This window comes from Pongo abelii, chromosome 3 (assembly GCF_028885655.2).
Source record: "Pongo abelii isolate AG06213 chromosome 3, NHGRI_mPonAbe1-v2.0_pri, whole genome shotgun sequence".
NCBI classification, from domain to species: Eukaryota; Metazoa; Chordata; class Mammalia; order Primates; family Hominidae; genus Pongo; species Pongo abelii.
Window position 1 is genome coordinate 130,904,161 of NC_071988.2, and position 23,729 is coordinate 130,927,889.

Consider the following 23,729-nt stretch of genomic DNA (forward strand, 5'->3'; position numbering starts at 1 on the left):
ATTGAAAACTATATTAGTTCATATATTCATTTATGTGAAAATGTATAATATATAATAAATGAATAAACATTCATATTAATTGTACAAGTCAAGAAAATAAATATTAAAAGGTTTGGTGTTTCTAGCTATGAACATTGGTTCAGACAAAAAATAATATGTCATAGAACTATTCTGATCTGAGGACATGTTCCATAAATTTTACTGAATCAATTTTCTATAGGAAAAATGCAAGCAAGGAGAAAATTAAACAGTATTCTATGTTTATTTTTCTGATATTTTATTTACTAAGGAGAAGAGATAATTCCCTAATAGGGAAGATGAAAATTACTGACAAAATTTTATTTATATGCTAAAAAAGTATAATTCTTAAAATAGGAAATCCATACCAGTCCTTCTAAAAACATTTTATGATAAGCAGCTTTCACCTCTTTTGTTTATTCAAATAGAGAAATGGATTTACTCCTGTTTGGTGCAGGCCATACAATCCACACATCTTTTCAGGAGTTTGAACACCAATATTCAGTGTGAACTCTTACTTAAGTCTATGAATGCCTAAATGATCTTCTGATTAAAAAAAAAACACAACAAATAAACAAAAAACCTGGCTCATGGGTAGAAAAGAAAATCTGAACTTATTCTAATTCAATTCAGAGTACACATGTCCATGGTATGCCCCCCAAACGCATGGATGGATAAGGAGATAATGAGATGGGCAGGTGGAGAGGAAGGAATAGAAGGAGAAATAAATGCATTTTCTTAGTTGAACTCAGTAAGATTCCTTAAAGTGAATAACACATAGTGGTATATTTACTTGTAAACAATCCTTTGCAGATATAGCTTAGGTGTCATCCAAAGTTTTTAAACAATGAATCAGAACATATTCTCCCTCAATCCCGTTGTCCAGGTGTGACATGGGATAGCCCCTGCAGACCTAACTGACCCACATTGTGCTTCTATGACCATTTCACGTGGTGGTAGTTCCTGTGGGGTATTGTCTGTTGCTTTCCAGTTCCTTTATCAACTGCAAATGTGTAGAGGCACTTCCCACAGGATGCAAGCTGCACGAGGGAAAGGACTGTTTATCTTTTTCACTTCTATATCCCTGGTCCCCTGCTCAGTACATTATTACTGATGGAATGAATGAATGTGAACCCTACCACCAAGACCTGGTATCCATTGAATCCTAGCCCTTCTATCCAGTGAAAGGTCACATGGGCAGAACTGGATGACTAAGAAGAAGCAAAAGGAGGCATCCCAGAGGCCCCAGCCAGAGGCATGCCAACTGAGAGTGCTGGGACTCTTATCCCAAAGTTCTCATTTCTTGTCTCACTTCATTGACTTATAAAGATTGAGTAAAACAGACAATGCAATGGACTGAACAATTCTGATTCACCTCCCTATATTCCCAAATCCATATGTTGAAACCCTAATCCCAGTTTGATAGTATTTGGAAGTGGGGCCTTTCGGAGATAATTAGGTCATGAGGGTGGAATTCACATAAATGGGAATAGCACCCTTATAAGAAGAGGCCAAAGAACTAGCTAGCTGAGCAATAAGTGTTTGTTGCTTAAACCATCCAGATTATGGCATTTTGTTACAGCAACTCAAGCTAAGACACAGACTAATTTCATTTTATCAAAATATAAAGTGAATGGTGTGAAATAAAAAGTGAAAATAACAGGAGAAATATTAAAAACTCCTCTATCACAATTATTTGTCTTTCTCAGAGCTTTTCCAAGGTAAGTGCTGTATTTTATTCATCTTTGAATAGCCACTACTTTGACATAACACCTGACATGTAATTGGTGTTCAACATATGTTTGTAGAACAAATGACGGCCACACACCATGAAATGCATGCAAATAAGATAATCTGTTTTCTACAGATGATGAATATCCAGGACACTTCTCGCATGAGCCCTCTAGTCCCTTCACTGTGTTCCCTAAGGTATCACTGATGTGAAGTCCAGGCCTTTGTTTAAAGACCAGTCTCCACAGAGAATATGGGTCTCTGTGTTGACACAGAGACAGAGATATCCCAGGGAATAAGGCCTAATGAGAAAATTTGATTAAGTGTTTCCCCTTCAAGGGGTTAGGACCTGATACAATCGTTCCAGGCATTTTAAGGTGTATACATCCTGCAGGGCCACCTGAACCATCAGCTCTGGAAGCCTGAGATGAGGTAGGAGTAATTTGCTTACTGAGCTCACTAAGAACACTTCCTTCTACTTAAGCCTCTTTTTGCTTCTCCTTCCATCCACTGTTCAAAAGTCTGTATTGCACCAGGCACTGTGCTAAGGGATGGGGATAAGAAAAATAAATAATGCAGTTACAGTCTTTGCCCTTACAAAGTGCACTGCCAAGCAGGAGAAACAGATATTTAACCAAGCAGATACAAAAAAATGCGATCAGATATAATCGAGGAAGAATAAGGTATTTGTCAAGAAGAGAATCCCAAGGGGTGGGAGTGGGAGGCAGAAAAGGCCTCCCTGAGGCAGTAATGTCTAAGTTGGGACCTGAAGATGATTTTAATTGATTTAACCCTTTCTACAAATCCATGTCCTGACCACAATCCGATCCTTCTTGCCTCCTGTGGGTCTAAGTGTCCTGCATGTAGGACCATAATCCATCTTGATTATAATCCATCTTGATTATACCACTTTGCCACAAACCATTTCAATTCTGTAATGACTGAACTCTCTTTTGTTCTGTTAGGACGCTAAAATCTGAAATCCCTCTCTGAGGCCAAAATTTGAAAGTTTCTCTAATACAATTCAGTTGAATAAATGGCATCCTAAAACCTCTTAAGCCTGAGAGTAGCAATACAACGTTCTGTGTGCCTTTAAAACAGCCACTCCTCCTTCTGTTGAATAAATGGCATCCTAAAACCTCTTAAGCCTGAGAGTAGCAATACAATGTTCTATGTGCCTTTAAAACAGCCACTCCTCCTTCTGTCAAGCCTTCACTTTAACTAAGTTGAATGGGAAAACAAATCAAATCCACATAATGGAAGATTCATCATGGGGTATGCAGTAACATGATTGGCTGGTCAACAAACTTGAGATGTTATACAAATACTACTTAAAATGTCATCTTTAAGCATTTCAAACATCTTAGGATTGATGACATTCTATCTAGTAGCTTGCAATGTAAAGAAGCTTGATCTTTAGAAAAGTACCATTAGAAATTGCCAGGGTACTTCTTAAAATTGGACATTATAGAAACCATACTTTAAGGTGTGAGGTTTTTGTGTGTGTGAGAGACAGGGTCTCACTCTGTCATGCAGGCTGAAGTGCAGTGGTGCAATCATAACTCACTGCAACCTTGAACTCCTGGGCTCACGTGATCCTCCCCTTTCAGCCCCCTGAATAGCTAGGACTACAGGCACACACCACCACATCGAGCTAATTAAAAAAAAAAAAATTAGTGGAGATGAGGTCTCACTATATTGTCCAGGCTGGTCTCAAACACCTGGGCTCAAACAATCCTCCAGCCTCAGCCTCCCAAAGTGCTTGGATCACAGGCCAAGGAATTCTGATATCCAAGATATTTCCTGATGAATTAAATGTCCTTCAGTTAGATTCCTGACTGATATATTATGGGAAATCTTATTTTGAGTATATTAAATTGCATTGCATTAAAGAAGCATAAAATTTTATGGTATATAAGAATATGCAAAGTTATACTCTTTTTTAATATGAAATTGATTACTTTTCTATGAGCTTCTCTACGAGTATTGCTTTTCTATGAGCCACCAAATGGCAAACCTGAACTGGCAATAATACCAGTGTAAAAGAAATTTAATTACAGAAATTCTCACAGATTAAGAACTCAATTTGTTGTATGTCAATAATTATATTCAGTTTAAAATAAATCATTCATAAACTCAAAAACATAATTATTGTCAGATATAATTCTTATATATTCAGTACAGGTTGAGTATTATCTTATCCAAAATGCTTGAGACCATCAGTGAGGATTTGGATTTTTTTTTTTTTTTGGATTTGAGAATATTTGCGTTATACTTACCAGTTGAGCATCCCAAATTCAAAACTCCAAAATCTGAAATACTCCAATGAGTATTTCCTTTGAGCATCATCACTTCAGCACTCAAAACATTTTGGATTTTAGAGCACTTCAGATTTTGGATTTTTAGATTTGGGATGCTCAATCTATATGGCTATATTTTTTAATTGTATGAGTATCAAAAGCTAAATACTGAGAGAGGTGCTAGCCCATGGAAATCGTAACCTTAAGGCTGCTTTCTAAATTCTGTCCATAGACTACAAGTAAAAATTTATCACCTTCAGAATCTCTGATATTTATGAGAAATGAATTCAGCTTTATACCTAAAAACATTAAAAGTCTGTGAATACAAGTAGCAACTGTGGTGTAAAGCCTAAAATAAAGCCCTATTTTAAATATTGCCTTGACATGTGGTGAAATCAGGAGGGCCTCAAATGGCCAAACTGCAGCTCCCTCTCCCCATTCTGTCCTGATAGATAAAGTCCCTTAGCTAAACATCCCTTTTTATCACAGGTACCAGACACAGCTCCTGCTTATTCCTGAGTAGCAGGTTTCAGTTCCCCACTAATCCATAGAATTTTTCAAGCAAGCCAATCACATCCTCCCACAGGAACCAGGGAGTACTCCACCCTCTTGACACTATGAAGCCTGCCTCTCACAGCCTTTGCTCATTGACTCTGCTCCTGGGTGCAACCCCTCTGTGGCACTGCAGGGCATGCGGAGTACTCCTCCCCCAGCCATGAGAATAAGTGACTAGGAAACTGCTGTCAATATCACCTGTCCCATGTTGCGTATTCTGTGTTCCACCGTCCCCAGAACTCCAGGGCAGGAATCTCTCCTTCATCAGTGGGGTAAAAGGGAGGCAATTAAAACAGCAACTTTATTGACTATTGAATGCAAAATTAAACACTCACCTTTTGTTCTTATAGACTAGGGGTCCTCAAAGCCAAGGCTGCAGACTACTACTGGTCCATGGCCTGTTAGGAACTGGGCCTCGCAGCAGGAAGCAAGCAGCAGGTAAGTGAGCATTACCGCCTGAGCTCTGCCTTCTGTCAGATCAGCGGTGGTATTAGATTCTCATAGGAACATGAACCCTATTGTGAACTGCGCTTGTGAAGGATCTAGGTTGTGCACTCCTTATAAGAACCTAACTAATGCCTGGTGATCTGAGGTGGAATAGTTTCATGCCCAAACCATCTCCCACCCACTCCCATCTGTGTAAAAGTTGTCTTCCATGAAACTGGCCCCTGGTGCCAAAAAGGTTGGAAACCTCTGTAACAGACCATCATTTCAGTTGAGTGTTTAGCTCTACTGCCAGAAAAGGATATGGAAGCTTCTAGGGGCTTCTACTCATGGCCAAGGTCATAAAAAATGACATCGAGTTTCTAGCATTACAAAGCAAATAGTTTGTGCCAAACCCAAACCTGGGTTTTTATGCAGTTAACATATTTTGATTTGAACACTGGGGCCCTGAGAGTGAATCTATACCACTCAATGAATATTCCACAAAGTAATCATTATTAACCAACTTTAACTAGTGTACATTAGCATAGGTTCTGAGGAATCTTGTTCCACTGAACCACAATATTGGGGAACTACACAGCATTCCAATAAGAGTTCTTCATATAAAACACAATTGTGATTATGTCTTAAAAACATGTTACTTTTCCCCCCACTGTTTTCATGATTAAATGTTTCTCTACTGGTACATTAAGTCAATTTACTCAAATATTCATAAAGCATGAGATTTTATTTATCCATCTTACCCAAAAATTTAATTTTTAGGAATAGTTTAATTGTTTAGCGAATAAAATATTTCAATATATATTGAAGTTTTAGCCATTCAATAGATACGTCTAAGCCACACAAAATGCCATAGTAGAGTTGAAAATACAGGTCAAGTCCTGTCTAATGAAGACATACAGATGTCTAGTTGTAACTAATAAGTTTTTTCCTGCATCTTTATGAGGCCCATGGTATTGGTATTTTCTAGTTCATTTAAAATTATTTTTAGCTTATACTTTATGACCTAGCAAGTGTCTTTTCCAGTAAGAGTTAAACCTTAACTTATAGTGAAGAACGTTGTTTGATACAACTGCATTAGAGAATTGTATAATAGACCATAAATGTTCAAAAAGTTCTAATTGCCATACAGTCATTCATCTATTCAGCACACATTTATTGGACACCTACCAGGGCCACTCATTGATGCTACAAAGATAAACTATACAATCCCTGTCCTCAAGGAGCTCACATAAAAGCTAGAGAGGGCACTTTGGGAGGCTGAGGTGGGCAGATCACGAGGTCGGGAAATCAAGACCATCCTGGCCAACATGGTGAAACCCTGTCTCTACTAAAATACAAAAAATTAGCCAGGGACGGTGGTGCATACCTGTAGTCCCAGCTACTCGGGAGGCTGAGGCAGGGGAATCGCTTGAACCCGGGAGGCGGAGATTGCAGTGAGCCAAGATCACACCACTGCACTCCAGCCTGGCGACAGAGTAAGACTCTGTCTCAAAAAAAAAAAGAAAGCTAGAGAGGAGACTCGGCTTACAAGAGTGGAGGATAGGATCCAGGGAAAACACTGATAACTGATGCTTCTCCCAAAAACTAGAAAGGGTCAGCAAATACAGGTTAGGGTGAAAAGAAAAAGTGAAAACGAGAAAGTTCCAAGAAAAAGAGTAGAGTGCTGAATGAGTTAAGATAACCTAAGGGTGGTGTATTGGGTAGAACTCTGGTCCCCAAAAAGATATGTCCAAGCCCTAGTCCCCAGTACCTGTGAATATGACCTGATTTGAAAAAAGGGTCTTTGCAGATGTAATTAAGTGAAAGATCTCAAGATGAGATCATTCTGGATTAACCAGGTGCCCCAAATTCAAAGACAAGTTTCTTTAAAATAAAAGGAAAAGACACAGACAGAAGAGGAGGAACATAGAGGAGAAGGCCACGTGAAGAGAGAGGCAGAGGCAGAAGCTCCACGAGGCCAAGGACCACCTGGAGCTACAAGAAGCTGGAAAACCCAAGGCCAGATCTCCCCTAGAGTTCAGAGGGAACATGGTGCTGCTGACACCTTGACTGTAGACTGCTGGCCTCCAGAATTGTGAAAGGATACATTTAATTTGTGTTAAGCCACCGAGTTTGTGGTAATTTGTTACAGAAGCCCTAGGAATCTAATATAGGTGGGGTACCTGAGAGGGATTTCCTAGGAATGAACAGCAGGAAGGAATATGCAAACACACAAAATCAAATTTCTAAATTGGAAAATAATATTCTTGTCTCTGAAGACAAAAAAGATGGAACATGGTAGAGTCTGTATTGGCCTAGATCACAAGCCCCATCTGTCGTTGCCTAGTTGCATCATTGGACACACTCTTTTCAGAGTCTCAATTTCATTATCTGTAGAGTGAGGGGGACTGAGGAAGAGTAAGTTGAGAGTTAAAATGTAGTGTAAACAAAACCTAAACAACAGCATAAAGAACCACCCACCCATCACTGCATTTGGGGAATGTTGGTAAAAAGCTCTACTCAAAAACATTAAAATGGAATATCTTGTGTTACTCCAGGGACCAAAGCGAGCTACAAAACTTTTATTCTGACAGGTCTCCTCCTTGAACCAGCCCCCACCCCAGACCCTATTCCTTCATTTTGATGCTGAACTTTTAGACCAAATACAGTGGGCACCATCTGCTATCAATACAGCCTATACTCTTCCCAGCCAAGATGAGTTCCAGGCCAAGTTTATCTTGTGAGTTAACAGGAGGTGACAAGCCTGGCAGGACACGAATTCTCCCTGCATGATTGATGCAGCCTGGCTGACCAGCTCCATGCTAATGAGGTTGTGCCAGGACTCCCAACAGAAACATTTCTGAACAATTTAAAACGAAAGCATAAATTGCCAGGTAATGTGATTCATTGTGTAATTACAGCTCCAGTTAAATTTGCTTTTAGGGGTGCCTCTATAGCAAACATCAGTTGACTAAAAACTGCCTGTTAGCAAAATTAACCATATAAATATTGCAAAAGAGCAGAGAGACATGTTAATCTTGTGAGGGAAGACAGTGAAGATAAAGTGTTTCAAATGCAATACTTCTAAATGAATAAGAGAATTAAACATGAGTAGAATATCTATTTTCGTCCATTATAATAGGTTTAAGTACAAACTGATACCATTTCTGGGGAATTGACTTTAATTTCTTGCCCTAATTCAGTTCTCTACTTAAATAAGTTTAAATAAGTTTCTTTTTCCTTTTCTGGCAGTTTATGGCCCCTCCTATATACATCCTCATGCCAATCATTCAAATAAGGTATAACAAACAGCTGAAGCATTCCTTAAAAGAGAGAATTGACAAATACGTTTCTCCTAAAGAATCAAAATGCTGAAAACATTTTCAACTATGTTGGGTAAGGATTTATTAAGTATGGGCCCATACTTTCTTAAAACATTGTCCTTTTAGCCTGAACATTGGAGAGTTAAGAGAAAAATAATAATAGCCAGATTTTTCCATCCAGTGGGAGCCTTGTACAGAAAGAGCACTTGAACTAAATGTGGAGCCAAATAATTCAGGTATACATTTGACCTTGAATTTGTTAGCTACAATGAGGCTGAGGACAAACTATCTGATCTCTGTAAGCCTCAGTTTTCTCATCTGAAAAATGGATTTCAGCCAGGCACGGTGGCTCACGCCTGTAATCCCAGCACTTTCGGAGGCCGAGGCGGGCACATCATGAGGTCAGGAGATTGAGACCATCCTGGCTAACATGGTGAAACCCTGTCTCTACTAAAAATACAAAAAAAAAAAAAAAATTAGCCAGGCGTGGTGGCGGATGCCTGTAGTCCCAGCTACTCAGGAGGCTGAGGCAGGAGAATGGCGTGAACCCAGGAGGCAGAGATTGCAGTGAGCCGAGATCACGCCACTGCACTCCAGCCTGAGCAACAGAGCAAGACTCCGTCTCCAAAAAAAAAAAAAAAAAAAAAAAAAACGGATTTCAAATCACCTAGCCAACCTGCTTCACATGAATTTTGAGACTCAAACCAAATGGAATAGTGTACATAAAAGTGCCTTTGTGACATAAAGCCTCAATAGGACTGTAGAATATTAATCATTCAAACAAGTAACATTAAGGAATATACTCATTTAAGCAAATGTTAGACTAGCATTTTTAAAATGAAAAAAAAAAAAGTTGTCCTAAAATGTTTTTCCAAGTTTCATCTGCCACCAGGGACATGAATTCAGGAAATCTTATCCTCAACTTCCTAGTCTGGAGGCACAGCAATGACAGGAGGAGCTCCAAGGTGACGGTCACCACCTGTGTTCCACTCCATTAAATCAACATCTCTGAGATGCCTCCAAGCTGGCAAGAGAAGCACATCCACTATTGAGTCCCAGCCTTCCTTGCAACCTGCCTTAACTGTCCTCACCTCCCCCCACTGCACCTGACACAACAGCTGTTTGGGCAGCTCCCACCAGAGCTGCTGATTTCAAAGCCCTGTACCATTCAGCTATGCATGTCCATCCCATCCTGTTACGTCATGGTCATCTGAGACTTCTAATATGCATTCATGATCCTAAACACTTGCTCCTCATTCAATTTTTTTGGATTTCAGAAACCAAACCCCCTGTTAGAAACCTTGCATGTTAGGATAGAGAAAGGTAATTCCCATGTGAATATACAATCATCTATCTCAATTTGTTTTAAAAATCTTATTATTTGAAATAACCAGTCACAAGACACTTAAACACCTGTCTCATTGATTACTTTCTGTGTTACAAAGCTGTCTTTTTTCAGATCTTCCACAAAACCAAACTTGAACTTCTTGAAGCTGTATTTTTCTTAATGCCATCTTCTGTACAGTTTGGAAACTTGGAAACTTACTAGAAGTGTTCATCAAAATGTTGCTTTATTCTTAAGTAGAGGTTTAGAGAGTTCTGTGTATGTTTCTTGTTATTTAATCAACAATTAAAACTTAATGACAAAATGCTTCACATATGAAATCAATGGGGATTTTCCATGAGCAAAGACTGTAAAATCAGCCTATTATGAAGAGATTTGCATATTTTAATTATTGTGTTCTAGGGCTTTTGTCAAATAGATGCCTCAGTGCAGTAAGCACTATGTGGTTTGGGTAAAATGTTAACGGTCTGCTTTTAGTATATATAAATGTTGTTAGAAGCATAAATATGTTAAAATGGAAATACGTCTGGTTAGAGTGAAGCCTTCATTTTAATGCATGTGTTTTATTATCTTCCCCTCAGAGTTTATTTGGAGAAGAAGAAATTTAGGAAGATTAAAATGTAAATAAACTGCTTGTAGAGATCAAGTTAATTAGTAAATACACACAAATGACCACAACATAAGACCTTTGGCAACATTGCCAAAGTAGCCTCAAAATACAAAGCTGATTACCGAAATAATTTTGACTCTGAAGTGCAAATAACAAGTTAAATGCATAAAAATTCAGGTTTTTATTTCTCCATCTCTGACAACTAGTTATTTTAAAATTCTAAAGGATAGTAAAGTTTATTCATTTATTTATTTACTCATTTAAATATTATTATAGAGAGTTGGACAAGTTACCTAACCTCTCTTTGCTTCTGTTTTCTAGTTTCTAGTCTGTAAACTGTAAACAGAAACTAGTTTCTAGTTTCTGTTTCTAGTCTGTAAAATGGGGCTAAAAGTTGTATCTACTGCATAGGTACTGCTGTATTACTGCTGTAATAATTAAATGAATTAATGGATAAAAAATACGTAGAATAGCACCTGTTACAGATGGTGATGGTGGTGATAACAATGATGATTATACACAGGGCTTTCAGAATTCAAATATATTTTTTAAAAACCAAGAATTTATATTAAGAAGATTTCCATTAAGTTTATAAAATAAGCTTCAAACCTATAGTTTTGAGGCTTGAAGGAAGATTCCATTGAAATAATGTCAGAAAGGGCTGCAATTTTAGAAAATAAAAGCAGCTTTGGCAAGTTACTCACATTTTCAATGAAAAGGTTAAATATTCATTGGCTAATTATTTAGTATTTATAAAACACAATATTAAAACATGATTTGATTCATGTTTGTGACATTTCTAGAGATATATCTTTTTTCTGAAGAAGAGGTAGAATCAAATATATAATGTCATAATTCCTAACACCAATATCATCTATGCAATGCACATTTCCATGAAGACATTTGTGGAGGTCTGCATTGAGCAAAGTGGGCTCTGTCCATCAGGAAGCACTTTCTCACTGAGCTTCAGTGTCATTAAATTACAACACTCCTAAATACACATTTTTAAAGCTTTTCACAAGCCCACCAAGTTTCTGACAGCCCATTCTACTTTATGTTAATCCTCTGATTCTGGAATTTTATATGTATATGATTGGAGTGGCGTGGGGGAGACTCCTTTGAGGATCTGAAAAAGCTATGGATCATCTCCCTGAAAATTCACTTACACGTATCTTTTACATTCAACTTCAGAGACTTCATGGACCAGAGATCCATCCATAGAACTCACTATTCTAAATGGTGACTATTTGATTTTACCCTGAAATTAAATTTAATATTTCAGTAAAACATCATTTGCCCACATGAAATACAGACGAAATTAATTAACACAGATTTAATTTCTATGTAAAGATATCAGATTATATTGTTATATATATTTAAAAATATTGCTATGTATCTTTTGAAAGTAAAGAACAATAGCTACATTTCCAAACAGAATATACTGTATTACTTTTTAAATTTTTCAAATTGACAAATAAAAATTATGCAAATGTTTTGATGTACAAATGATGTTTTGAAATGTGAATATACTATGGAATGGCTAAATTGAGCTAATAATTAACAAATGTATTACCTCACATACTTATTTTGCTTTGATGAGAACACTTAAAATCTACTCTCAGCAATTTTCAGGTATATAATACATTGTTGTTAACTATAGTCACCATGTTGTATAATATATCCCTTGAACTTTTCCTCCCATCAACTGAAATTTTATACCCTTTGACCAACATCTCCCCAATCCTCTCCTGCCCCTAGCCCTTGATAACCACCACCCTACTCTCTGTTTCTATGAGTTCAACTTTTTCAGATTTGACATGTAAGTGAGATCACAAGGTATTTGTCTTTCTGTGCCTGCATTATTTCACTTAACATAATGTTTTCCAGGTTCATTTATGTTGTCACAAATGCCGAATTTCCCTCTTTTTGTAGGCTGAATAGAATCTCATTGTGTATATAGGCCACATTTTCCCTATCTAGTCACCCATTGACAGACACTTAAGTTGATTCCATATCTTGGCTATTGCAAGTAATGCTGAGATGAACATGGAAATGCAGATATCTTTACGAAGTGGTGATTTTCTTTTCTTTGGTTTACACTCAGCAGTGGGATTGCTGAATCATGTGGTAGTTCGACTTAATTTTTTGAGGAACCTCCACACTGTTTTCCACAATGGTTGTCTTCCATAATGCCATAATTTATATTGCCACCAACGCTGTACCATTTTCATGGCTGTTTGTTATTATTTTCAATTGTGTAACGAACAGAGCAGGAAGCAAATGCAAGAGGGTCTATTCATCACTAAGGAAGGCAAAGGGTAAACTATAGTATGATTATATTGATCCCATCAGCTACATAGTAGTATTTGAATAAGATATCCTTCATTTAAAAATATGTAAGTGTTTAAAAGTATAACATTTAGTAAACATGGTAAAGGTTTCAGCAATTTTCTGGTGAGTAGTTACTCTTGACATCTCACATCTGTTCCAACAGAGTACTAAAGAGCCAGGAACGCCCAGGTAAGAGCTGAAAACAAAATTCATTTAGATAGCACTACATAAAATTTATATAATCTTCCTATTAAACAAAACTGCGATGACAGACATTTAACATTCCCTCACTTTATGGGTAAGTGACTGAGGTCACGTCACAAGACCATTAGAATTAGAGGCAGATATAGAGCCCTGGTGTCTACCCCAGCAGGTGTTAGGATAAATTACACTTGCAGCCTGAGAACTTTTGATGCTACAATATAAGGGGGAAAAGGGTTTCCTATTAATCTTTCAAGCTTCAAGCTGCTTTTCTGAGAACAATAGAGGTCATAGCACACACACAAAAAAAGAATCAGCTTCGCTTTATCAAAATCCTTTTTGTTCCCACTTCATTGCTTATTATTCTTGCAATCTTTTTACCGAGGCATCAGAAATATTTTAAACTAGGATTAGCCTAGTTACTTTAGTTACATGCAATCCTTAGAACTATAATGTATTTGCCATATATGACATTAACCTCAGTAATATAGTGTCAGAGAGGAAAGCCTCCCACCCCATCCATGTCCACAAACATATTAAAGGAAGTTTTAAATTAAATTAACCCAACCAGCATCTCCACCAGCATCCTGATGATATAATATCAAAGACTCTGATGCTTTGCTCTCCTACCCATCTGCCAAAAATCTACAAAGGAGAAAAAAGAGAAGACAATGAAAAAAGAGAAAAACTGAAGACAAAAAGTTTGGACCCATACCAAATGATGAACACATAACAATTTAATAGATTATCACACCTCAACCCTCAGGAGCAAACAACAAGCATTTTTGTGATTCATGAGAAAAATGCAAAGACTTTTATTTCATTTTACAAGCTTGCCTGACTTATCTGTGCTTTTCTCTTTCTTCTTCCCATACTCCAAGTGATTTCAAATCTAGGAGGTAATTTTTAAATTGATTTCTAGATGTAGCAAGTGCAGTATTTTATCTTTGTATAGATCAAGAACTATAACGAGGTATTTCAGATTTCTGGGGCATCTTGAAAACATTAGAAATGATTAATGTGAAAAAATGCTACCAACTATAAAGCATTCTTTACCATTAGAAATAAATGCTAAACCTAAAGGCAAACTTTATGAGGGAGGCACAAAACGTATGCCCATATGTGCATTTCCCTGGCTGGCTTTTAATAATAGCTAAAATATTGATAATAGCATCATGATTTCCAGTGTGCAAGTTGAAAGGTAAAGAATAAATTGATGTTTAAACTTAAAATACTTATGAAGCCCATATTACTTATACCTTTAAAACACACAGCAGCTTCAAAAAAAAAAAAAAAAAAAAAAAAAGATTGGGCTCCAGAAACCTTTCAAAGGTCCTTTCACAACTTTCTTTGAAGCCTGCTTCATGAAAAAAATGCTGTTGTCTAAAATTTTTCAGCTTGGAGAATACAATGTTGTTATTGTCTTCCACTTCAGAGGTAGGAAAAGCATACATTAGTTTTCTTGGCTCTAGGTTTCCATGACTGAGCAAGGATATGGCTTTGTTCCAGATAGCAGTTTTCAAGGAATTTTGCTTACAAGGAAGTGCTAAACCAGGCACTTTAATTAACATTCATATTTACTTTGTTGCTAAATGAAGGTAAGGATTCTGTTGGCATAGGTTAACTCTCACTCCCATAAATCTAAAATCCCTCCAGAGGATTCTGCTCTGGGAAGAGAGTGAGATGCATTAACACTCCATTAATATCTTCCTTGGAAACATTCTTTCTAACATTTATCTCTTCATCATTTCCTGAATCTGTAATGAAATGCTTCTGCTGGCATCTAACAAAAGGATCATGTCCAGGGCCTAACGAAGTGTTAGACACCAAGGTAAGACGCAAGCCGGCTGCACTGGCTCCTAGTGTCGGATACACAATGGTACTTTCTAGACTATATTTAGCTCCAAAGTCATGGTCAGTAGTCCTAGGACTTAAGGCACAGTCTGAAAGAACTTCAAGTTCCAGGGCTGCCAGAACAAGTTAATCAGAGTACTATTTTCTAGGTCCTAAGCCAGACACTGAAGTAATTTCCATTTGTACATCCTTTTCTAAAGGGAGAGACTTCCTGAAAGTGACATTCTGGAATCACATCATTTCAGGGCAGAAGAGCTCTCCGAGGTCACGTATAGCAGTTTCCTGTCCATTGCTTGAAATGCTACCACAATATTCCTGCCAAGTGGCTCCCATTCAGAGATGAGGAACTCACCACCTTGTGAGGAAACTCATTCCTTATTCAATAGCTCAAACTATTGCAAAGTTCCTGCTTTAGTAGAAATTAAATCTTTCTCCTGGGGAATCCCATCTCTTGATCCTGATTCTGGCCTCTAGGGCCCCCAGAACAAGATGAGTCGGTGGAAAAGTTTCACTAGCATAACTTGGTTTGTTTTTTGAAATTCAAAGATGTGTAGAAAAGAAGAAAGTGTTGTGAGCAGTCAAGAATATTGTTAAGGTTGAAGAAAGGCATTTTTGAAGGCTTAAAAAAAGTATGGCTAGCTTTGTTTTTTCCCTAATTATGTATTTCATAATCATAGCTTTACTTCCCCTAAAATTATTCATAAGGCAGTCAAGGATGAGGAAATACTTGTTTATGATAGTTTTACTTGGAGTAGGTAAATTGAGTCCTTGGGATACACCTAATCTCTGGGATAATAATCATCATCATTTTCATACATTGAGCACTTATCCTGATAAACAACATTGTGTTCGGTGCTCTATGCAATTGCATTACTATCTTCATGGTACAAAGGAGAAAACTAAGACTCGGGAAGAGTAAATAACTTCTCCACGGGTAGTCAGTAGATGCGCCATAGGTTCAAATTCAGATCTGCCTGATTCCTAAGCTAAATTTATTCTGCTTTTCAAACCTTCCTGTCTATTTTCTGGAAAGAATTTCTATAGCACTGTCAATCCTCTTTAAAATGAGAAAGTACTACAAGTCTGTTAAGGATGGAATATTGGTGCCCTCCCCATTCAAATGCTAAAGCCCTAACCCCCAGTGTGGCTGTATTTGGAGATAGGGCTTCTAAGGCAGTAATTATGGTTAAATGAGGTCATAAGGGTGTGGCCCTGATCTAACAGGATTAGTGTCCTTATAAGAGTGTGCTCTCTCTCCCTCTCCCTTTCCCTGTCCCACTTCCTCCTCCCTCTCCCTCTCTGCCTTTCTTCCTCTCTCTCCCTCTCTCCATCACCAGAGCACACAGCAAGAAGCCGGACATCTGTAAGCCAGAAAGACAGGCCTCCTCAGAGACCCCACAGGACCTAGATCTGGAAGACTTCCAGCTTCCAGAACTGTGAGAAAATAAATTTCTGTTGTTTAAGCCACCCAGTCATAATACATAAATAAGTATTCAGTTGTGGCAGCCTGGGCAAACTAATTTAAAATCTTTCTATCATTTGCTAAAACCTACCAAATATATGAGAAAAGAATGGCAATGAGGCATCTCTCTTGCCAGGACCTTTTGTCATTCTTCCGACCTTCCAGTTGGGAATGAATAAGATGGAAGAGAAGCACGTGGAAATCTCCTTCCCATGGACCACGTGCTGACTGCTGTGCTTTAGAGAAACCACTCCAATTCTTGGTCGACTCTCTTCTTGGTAAATTGAGAGATCTCAATTCTAACACTCTATTATCCTATCTGCATGAAAACAAAACTTTTTCTAATCTTTCTTTCTCATCTTTTTTTGCATATATTTTTCCATTTTTCTCTTTTTCTCAGATATTTGTATTCTCTGGATTTTTAATGTAAACAAATCAGAAGAAAAATTATATAAATGATAGTAATTTTTCAGAAAAGAGATCTCTAGCTTTAAAGTTAATTTTGCTTGCGACCTTATCAATTACATTATTGTGTGCTGCCTATAAAAGCATCCCAACACAACTTTTTTTTAAAGCATCTCGAGAATCTAAGAATGTTCTAGCAGTTTCAGGAATTCTTGAAAATCCAAAAAGGTCACTGAAGACATTGGAAGCTCTTCTGTGATTGCCTTTCAAGTGGTCCCCTTTCATAGTCTGACAAATGGGACAGGATCACTACAAAAAGAGACAATAAAATGTAGATTTCCCCACCTGGGGATAATTCTGAGTCCCTCTAAACAAATGTGAGAAGAATAAACATTTACATAATGTTTGCCTTCCAGATGTAAATAATCTGCTCCCAGGAGTTCATTTGATTAGAGAATGTTTCTGAGGAGGTCCAAGGTCATGCATTCAACATCAGCAAATGCTTTGCTCTCTTCTGTGACCGAAAACTGGACTAAAAACTGTGTTCATCTAGCCCACAAATTCAAAGTATTGATGGTCTATGGCAAGTGGTATGAGAAAATAAATAATGAGCTAATGTAATTTGATCATTGTTACAGGGAACAACCCTTAGGGGTATGATTTGGGGTAATCATTGTTATTATTTTTCTATAAAAGAAGCCAAATGATTTAAATTATTTTCAAAATATTAATACTTGAAAGAAAGGAGAATCTATAGAAATTATTGTCATGCGATTATACCTTTTTATAATAGTGACACAGAGTCATGCGTTTTGTGTGTGTGTATTCTCTTGCTCTCTACACACACACACATACACACACACATAATTAACTTCTCCATCTTTTCTTCTTCTCAAAGACTTCTCCAGGTTTCCTTACATGTATTTAAATTAAGTAGATTCAGAAATAATTCATCAAGCATTTTAAGATGGATATTCTGTCATTTGGCCTTTGCTAGTCTAACATGATTAAAAACATAGATAATGGAGCAACACTGCCTGATTGCAAATCCTAGCTGACACTTACCTATAAAACCTATGGCGAGTTATTTGACTGCCCTCTGCTTCAGTTTCCTCATTTGTAAGATTGCTTCATAGGGTTGGCACGAGAATTAAATTAGTTAATAAATGCAAAATGCTAAAAACAGTAGCTGGCACATTATAAAAGCTACAGAACTTGGTATTATTAATTCATACTTATGTAGCATATTGCAGCTTCAAAATGAAGCTAATATACAGTTTTGAAAAATTATTTTTTTCTCAGTCCTCTGTGATTGATGGCTTCATTTGATTGTAGTGTTATAATGTGATAATGCAGGCTGCAATGGAGAAATGTGGTAATTTTGCTAAAATCAGCTTTCCCCTTGCCCAAGGTACAAGGATGTGATGTCTTCTCTCATACTATAGCAATGAAAGTGCATCAACTGAAGAAAAATGGTTTAAGGGAAAAATAAAATAAAATAAAATAAAATAAAATAAAATAAAATAAAAACCCTTTCCTCATTCTTCCTACTTAAAATTACATATTGTTAAGCAGCCCCTAAAGCAAGCAAGCTTTTCCAACTTCTTGAAAAAACACCTATGAAGGCACCCTCCAAAAGGAGATAAGTCACAATAATGGAAAGTGAGAGTAAGGGAAACCCGTGACAAGAACATGGAAGAATTTCCCACTAATTACAAGGCCAATGAAACTAATCGAAAAACACAATAAGAGATCATAATTGCAACGTCAACTCTAAAGTGGAACTATACAGCCGATGTTCCGATGCTCCTCCCCTACCATCTCTTTTTGATTCATACATAACAGGGACTACAACAAATATCCAACTGGTCAGCCACCCCTCTCCTGGATGCTTCTCATGCCCTATCCAGTTCTTTCCTCACTAACTCTCCTTCCAAGGAGACTGAGCTAGAAGGAAACAATTGGACAAAAAGTTTGGGAAAAGAAGGCTGGGAACACGTGGTGGTGCTCTGGATCCTGTAACTGAGAGTAGACCCAGGAAGCTTTCGGAAAGCAATGCACTCCACCTTGCAGTTTTTCATGATTTCATATGTTCAGAGTATCAGAGAAACATGGGGTGGGGGAATCAAACACAAGAGAAGACACCATTTCAGTCCAGCTAAGCTACACTGGATAAAAGCCTATTAGATGTGAAAAACTGGGCTAAGAGATATATGTGTCAAACTTCCAGGAAACTATAGCTTTGAGAATGGAATCGTACCAAAGGGGTCCCAAGAATGGGGACAACGGCAAGCCACTGGCAATCATCATCTATAGATCTATCTCTTATCTCAAGATTGAGTAAAGAAAAATCAAATGTGTAAAAGGAAAAGAGTACTACAAACAAAGTAAGGAGACCGTCAATCAGAAGAACGAGGAAACCTCTAAACATTATCTGCCATGGAAATCCTCCGTAGAATGCAAAACTGCAGGCCTTTCATGAAAAGGGAATCCAGAAGAAGAAAACAGAGTATGATTAAAAGACCATGGGATAAAGTAAATAGAAATAATGTTAAATATATGAAGATTCTGTGTGTGTCAGTGGGGTTGGGGGCAGGGGAGGTAATTTAGTTAATGAACATCATATAGTTTTTTAAAATATTTTTTCAATTAACACTAAAATGAATGTTTTCTTCAAACCATTACATTTTCTCTTAAAACAGGATTTTTAAAAAGATGGATAATATTTCATCATGTGTATTCTATCATGTATTAATTCTCTTACTATTGGGTATTTAGGTTTTTATATTTTCCAATTTTAAATCATACTGGGTACCTTTGTGCTTACAATTTTCATAACATCTTTGATTATTTCTTTAAGATATATTCCCACAAATAAGATTGATGTGTCAATGAATTTTCTCCTATTTAAGATTTTTCTGGCTGGCATGGTGGCTCTCACCTGTAATCCCAGCACTTTGGGAGCCCAAGACAGGTGGATCACTTGAGGTCAGGAGTTCGAGACCAGCCTGGCCAACATGGTGAAACCCCGTCTCTACTAAAAATACAAAAATTAGCTCAGCGTGCTGGCATGCACCTGTAATCCCAGCTACTCGGGAGGCTGAGGCATGAGAATGGCGTGAACCCGGGAGGCAGAGTGTGTAGTGAGCCGAGATCACGCCACTGCACTCCAGCCTGGGTGACAGAGAGAGACTCCGTCTCAAAAAAAAAAAAAAAAAAAAAAAAAAAAAAAAGATTTTTCACTCATATCAACAAGTGGGTTTCAAGAACGTTTGTTGAAGTTTGTGCTCGTATCAGCAATATTTGTGATTATCCATTTCACAAAGTCCACCTCAGCACTGTATCTACTTTTTATCTTAATACTCCATATTTCAAAGTATTAATGTTTATTTAAAAATTTTACTAATTAGGTCGAGCACTTTTCCTGTATTTATCTATTTTTTTGTCTTCTCTGAATAACTTGTAATTGTCTCTGCCATTTTTGCCTCTTAAGGCACTGATATTCTTTTTAATTGAAAGAGCTTTTTTACATTAAGTTTAACGACTTTTACTATTGGTGGGATTTTTTCCCCAGCAAATATTTGTCCTATGCCTTTCCTTTCATTTGTGGTATGTTTCTAAATGTTAATTCACAATTTTGTGTTTTAAAAAACTAACAAAGCAGAGATAGAAATAAATGAGCAGAGGCAATAAAGAGTAAAATATATGTTTAAGAAAATATAATCAGTGATATGAAAGAAAAGCATGATATGTTCTCTAAAAATGCAGAAGCAATCAAGCAGATGAAAAATAAATGAGAGAAGATAACATGTTTGCAGACCAAAGAATGCAGAGCCAGCCTATTATTTTGGTATTTATTCCAAAGTAATTGGAATGAAAACAATAATAGAAGACATAATCAAAGAATAACTTTCCTAGATTGAAAAAAATCATGGATATACAAATGAGATGGGCTCATCACATTTTAAGCAAAATGTAAGAGACCAATGCCCAGAAACATACTGACAAATATTTTAATCACAAGAATAAGGAAAATATTTACAAAACATTCAGATTGAGGAAGGAAGGAGGGAAGAAGGGAGGGAAGGAGAGGGTGAAAGGGAGGAAAGACAAATAGGTGGCGAACATATATCCACATTCCTATGCAATCCCATTGTGGGGATCACTGAACTCTTTCTGGAACATAAACAATGCAACTTTGGCAGCAGGTGAGAGATTGAGGTTGTAAAATAAGACAGTAGGTTGGTCAGCATCTAAGAGAAAGTATGAATGGATAAAATGGAAAAATTTTATGTAATGAAGTTTTTACAGGCCTGAAACTGCCTGATCACTGATGTAATTTCTTCTTGAAGAAAATATGGAGTGGATGGATGCAATAAGAACTGATCAGTTACATAGAAGAGGCTAAATATTCTAAAGCTTCCAATTTCATTATTATATCATAATCCATATCTCCTCTCTATATAGGCCTGTGGATTTTAAAGCTAACTAGTAAACTTGGGGACACTCATCAAAACTGACATTCAGAACTGCAGAGTGGCATCTTTTCACCTGCTGTTTCACATAAGGAGGGAAAATGATCATCTAAAATAAGACTTTGAGAATGGCTTTAATTTATGAGGTCTGAAATTATTTTAGATCTGTGGCATAAAGCCTATCACCCTTCTGGTCTTTAGTCATGTTACTTTTAAGGGAAGATGGCAAATTGCTTCAGTATTTTCCTGCAAGGTTGCTAATACATACCAGATCACTATTCCGAAGCAAACAGCTTCCTAGAATAGTACACAGAAAGCAGGATTTTAAATAAGCCACAAACCATGCTTCTTGGTTTTGTTTACAGTGGTTCCACACATTGGGAAAGCAATTAGTTTCGCAGTAAATTCAGTGATGAAATAAATTATGTATTTGCCTGTCAGGTTAGGAAAAATACGTTCTTGTGGGAAATCAAGAAGGACAATGCACAAGAGAGGAGGGAATTTGTGCTATTTGACCAGGGTGACAAATTCAAGCAGCTGAGGCCAGGAACCCCAAACTCTCATTTTCATTCCCTTGTGTGCCATACAGATTTGGTACTTGTCACCCACAAGAAAGGGTGAAACACAGGGAGCTTGGCAGCTGCTTAAAAGATTGAGGGCTTAGCAGCCCACTGTTTCCAGTCACGTTCCCTGAAAGCCTTTCACCTTGGCCAACCACCATCAGCTTTGAGGACTCTCCTGTTTTCCATAAGGAGTGCATTTGGCCTTAAGAGGAGCTATACATTTTAGGTTAATAGACCCAATATTTATTGCCCCAAAAATAGTGATTATATTTGAAATCCTTTATTGAATGCTGATAGTGATAAGAACTGTGAGAAGCACTTATATATATAGCAATACTCTGTTTTTTAAAATTTACGTCACAAATAATTGAATCTCTAAGTAAGATAGCACAGAAAAGTCATCTAAGTACCCCATAAATGTGAGTTTCTATTTTACCAAGTGTATGAAAGCACTGTGGAGAAACACAAGATTCAATCTCTATGCTAGAGGAATTTACACACTGATACCAGAGATAAGAGCCATCTAAATTACTGTAATCAAAGGAAAATGTGGCAACTTCTCTAAAAGAAATAAAATTAAGTGCAACAGGAATAGTGGTCAAAAGGAAATTAATTCCAACAAGAAGTGTCAGAGAGATCTTCCTAGGTTAAATAGCCATTTGAGCTGAGTCTTGAAGGGCAGGTAGCATTAGAAATAAAGAGCAACAGCCAAGGGAAATACAGAATCTGCTTGGGACACAGCAGTGATTCCATTTGGCTAGAATACAGGGTATGTGGAGAAGCAGTGGCAGCCAATCCTGGAAAGGCAGAGGCAACCCAGTAATGGATGACCATATATGTTAAGCTAAGAGTGATTAAGGTGTCACTAAGGAAAAAATATCTTGGCATTAAAGAGATTAATCCAGTAATTGTGTGTAGTAAAGTGGTGAAAGAAAAAAGGCAGAGAATTGGGAGTGGGGGACTGCAACAGTCTAGATAAAAGTGATGAACTGACTACAGTTATCAGCGGGAAAAGGCAGTGTTACAGGCTGAGCTGTGCCCCTCCCCAACTCGTATGTTGAAGTTCTAACCCTCAGTACCTCAAAATGTCACTGTTTTTAAAGATAAGGTCTTTAAAAAGGTAATTAAGTTAAAGTGATGTCATGAGGGTGGGCTTTAATCCAACCGGAGTGGTGTCCTTTTAAGAAAAGGGAAGGTGGGCCTGGCGCAGTGGCTCGTGCCTGTAATACCAGCATTTTGGGAGGTCGAGGCGGCGGATCACGAGGTCAGGAGATAGAGACCATCCTGGCTAACACGGTGAAACCCTGTCTCTACTAAAAATACAAAAAAATTAGCCAGGTGTGGTGGCAGGCACCTGTAGTCTCAGCTACTCAGGAGGCTGAGGCGGGAGAATGGCGTGAACCCGGGAGCCAGAGCTTGCAGTGAGCTGAGATCATGCCACTGCACTCCAGCCTGGGCAGCAGAGCAAGACTCTGTCTCAAAATTTAAAAAAAAAGAAAAGGGAAGGTGGACACAGACACATAGAGAGGGAGGCTCATGTGAAGACACAGAGAGAGCATGGCCATCCACAAGCCAACGAAAAAGATATCAGAAGAAACCAACCCTGCTGACATCCTGATCTTGGACTTCTAGCCTCCAGAATGGTGAGAAAATACATTTCTATATCGTTGTGTAATACTTTGTTATGGTAGCCCTTGCAAACTAGTAAGGGCAGGAATGGAGATTCTGTAATACAGGAATGGACAGATGTAAGCAATTTAGAAAAGGATTAATTCAGAGCAATCCGCTACAACCAGAGAAAGAAAAATTAGAAAGAGTAAAAGTTAACAAGATTTCAATTCAAGCAACCAGGAAATGTCATAAACAGTATCAATTCAGCCAACTAGAAGAAGCTGGTTTAAGAAAAAAAAAATTCAATTTGAAAAATTTTAAGTTGGAGTTCTGATAAGACATTCAATCCATGTAAAGATGTAAATTAAGTAATTGTTAATGTGGCAATACTTCAGGAATGAGCTAAATTTTGCGGTCATCTTGATAGAGGTTGAAGATGAGGAATTCCTTGTCTATAGGAATAGGCAAGGTTATTCAGGAAGATAATGAGGAATAAGAATAAAAATGTGAAGACACACT

General features: G+C 37.5%; 1 protein-coding gene across 50 annotated transcripts in view; it reads right to left on the bottom strand.

The window, feature by feature from the left end:
- Positions 1-23,729, bottom strand: part of COL25A1 (collagen type XXV alpha 1 chain) — a 430,187-nt gene that overhangs the window by 383,179 nt on the left and 23,279 nt on the right. For 4 of the 50 annotated variants that reach the window (XM_054554264.2, XM_054554251.2, XM_054554266.2 and 1 more), the window contains exon 3: positions 19,503-19,595. The exons of the other annotated variants lie outside the window; for them this stretch is intronic. In XM_054554264.2, the coding sequence (XP_054410239.1) occupies positions 19,503-19,595 (93 nt within the window). The remainder of the gene's footprint in view (positions 1-19,502; positions 19,596-23,729) is intronic. 50 annotated transcript variants of the gene reach the window in all.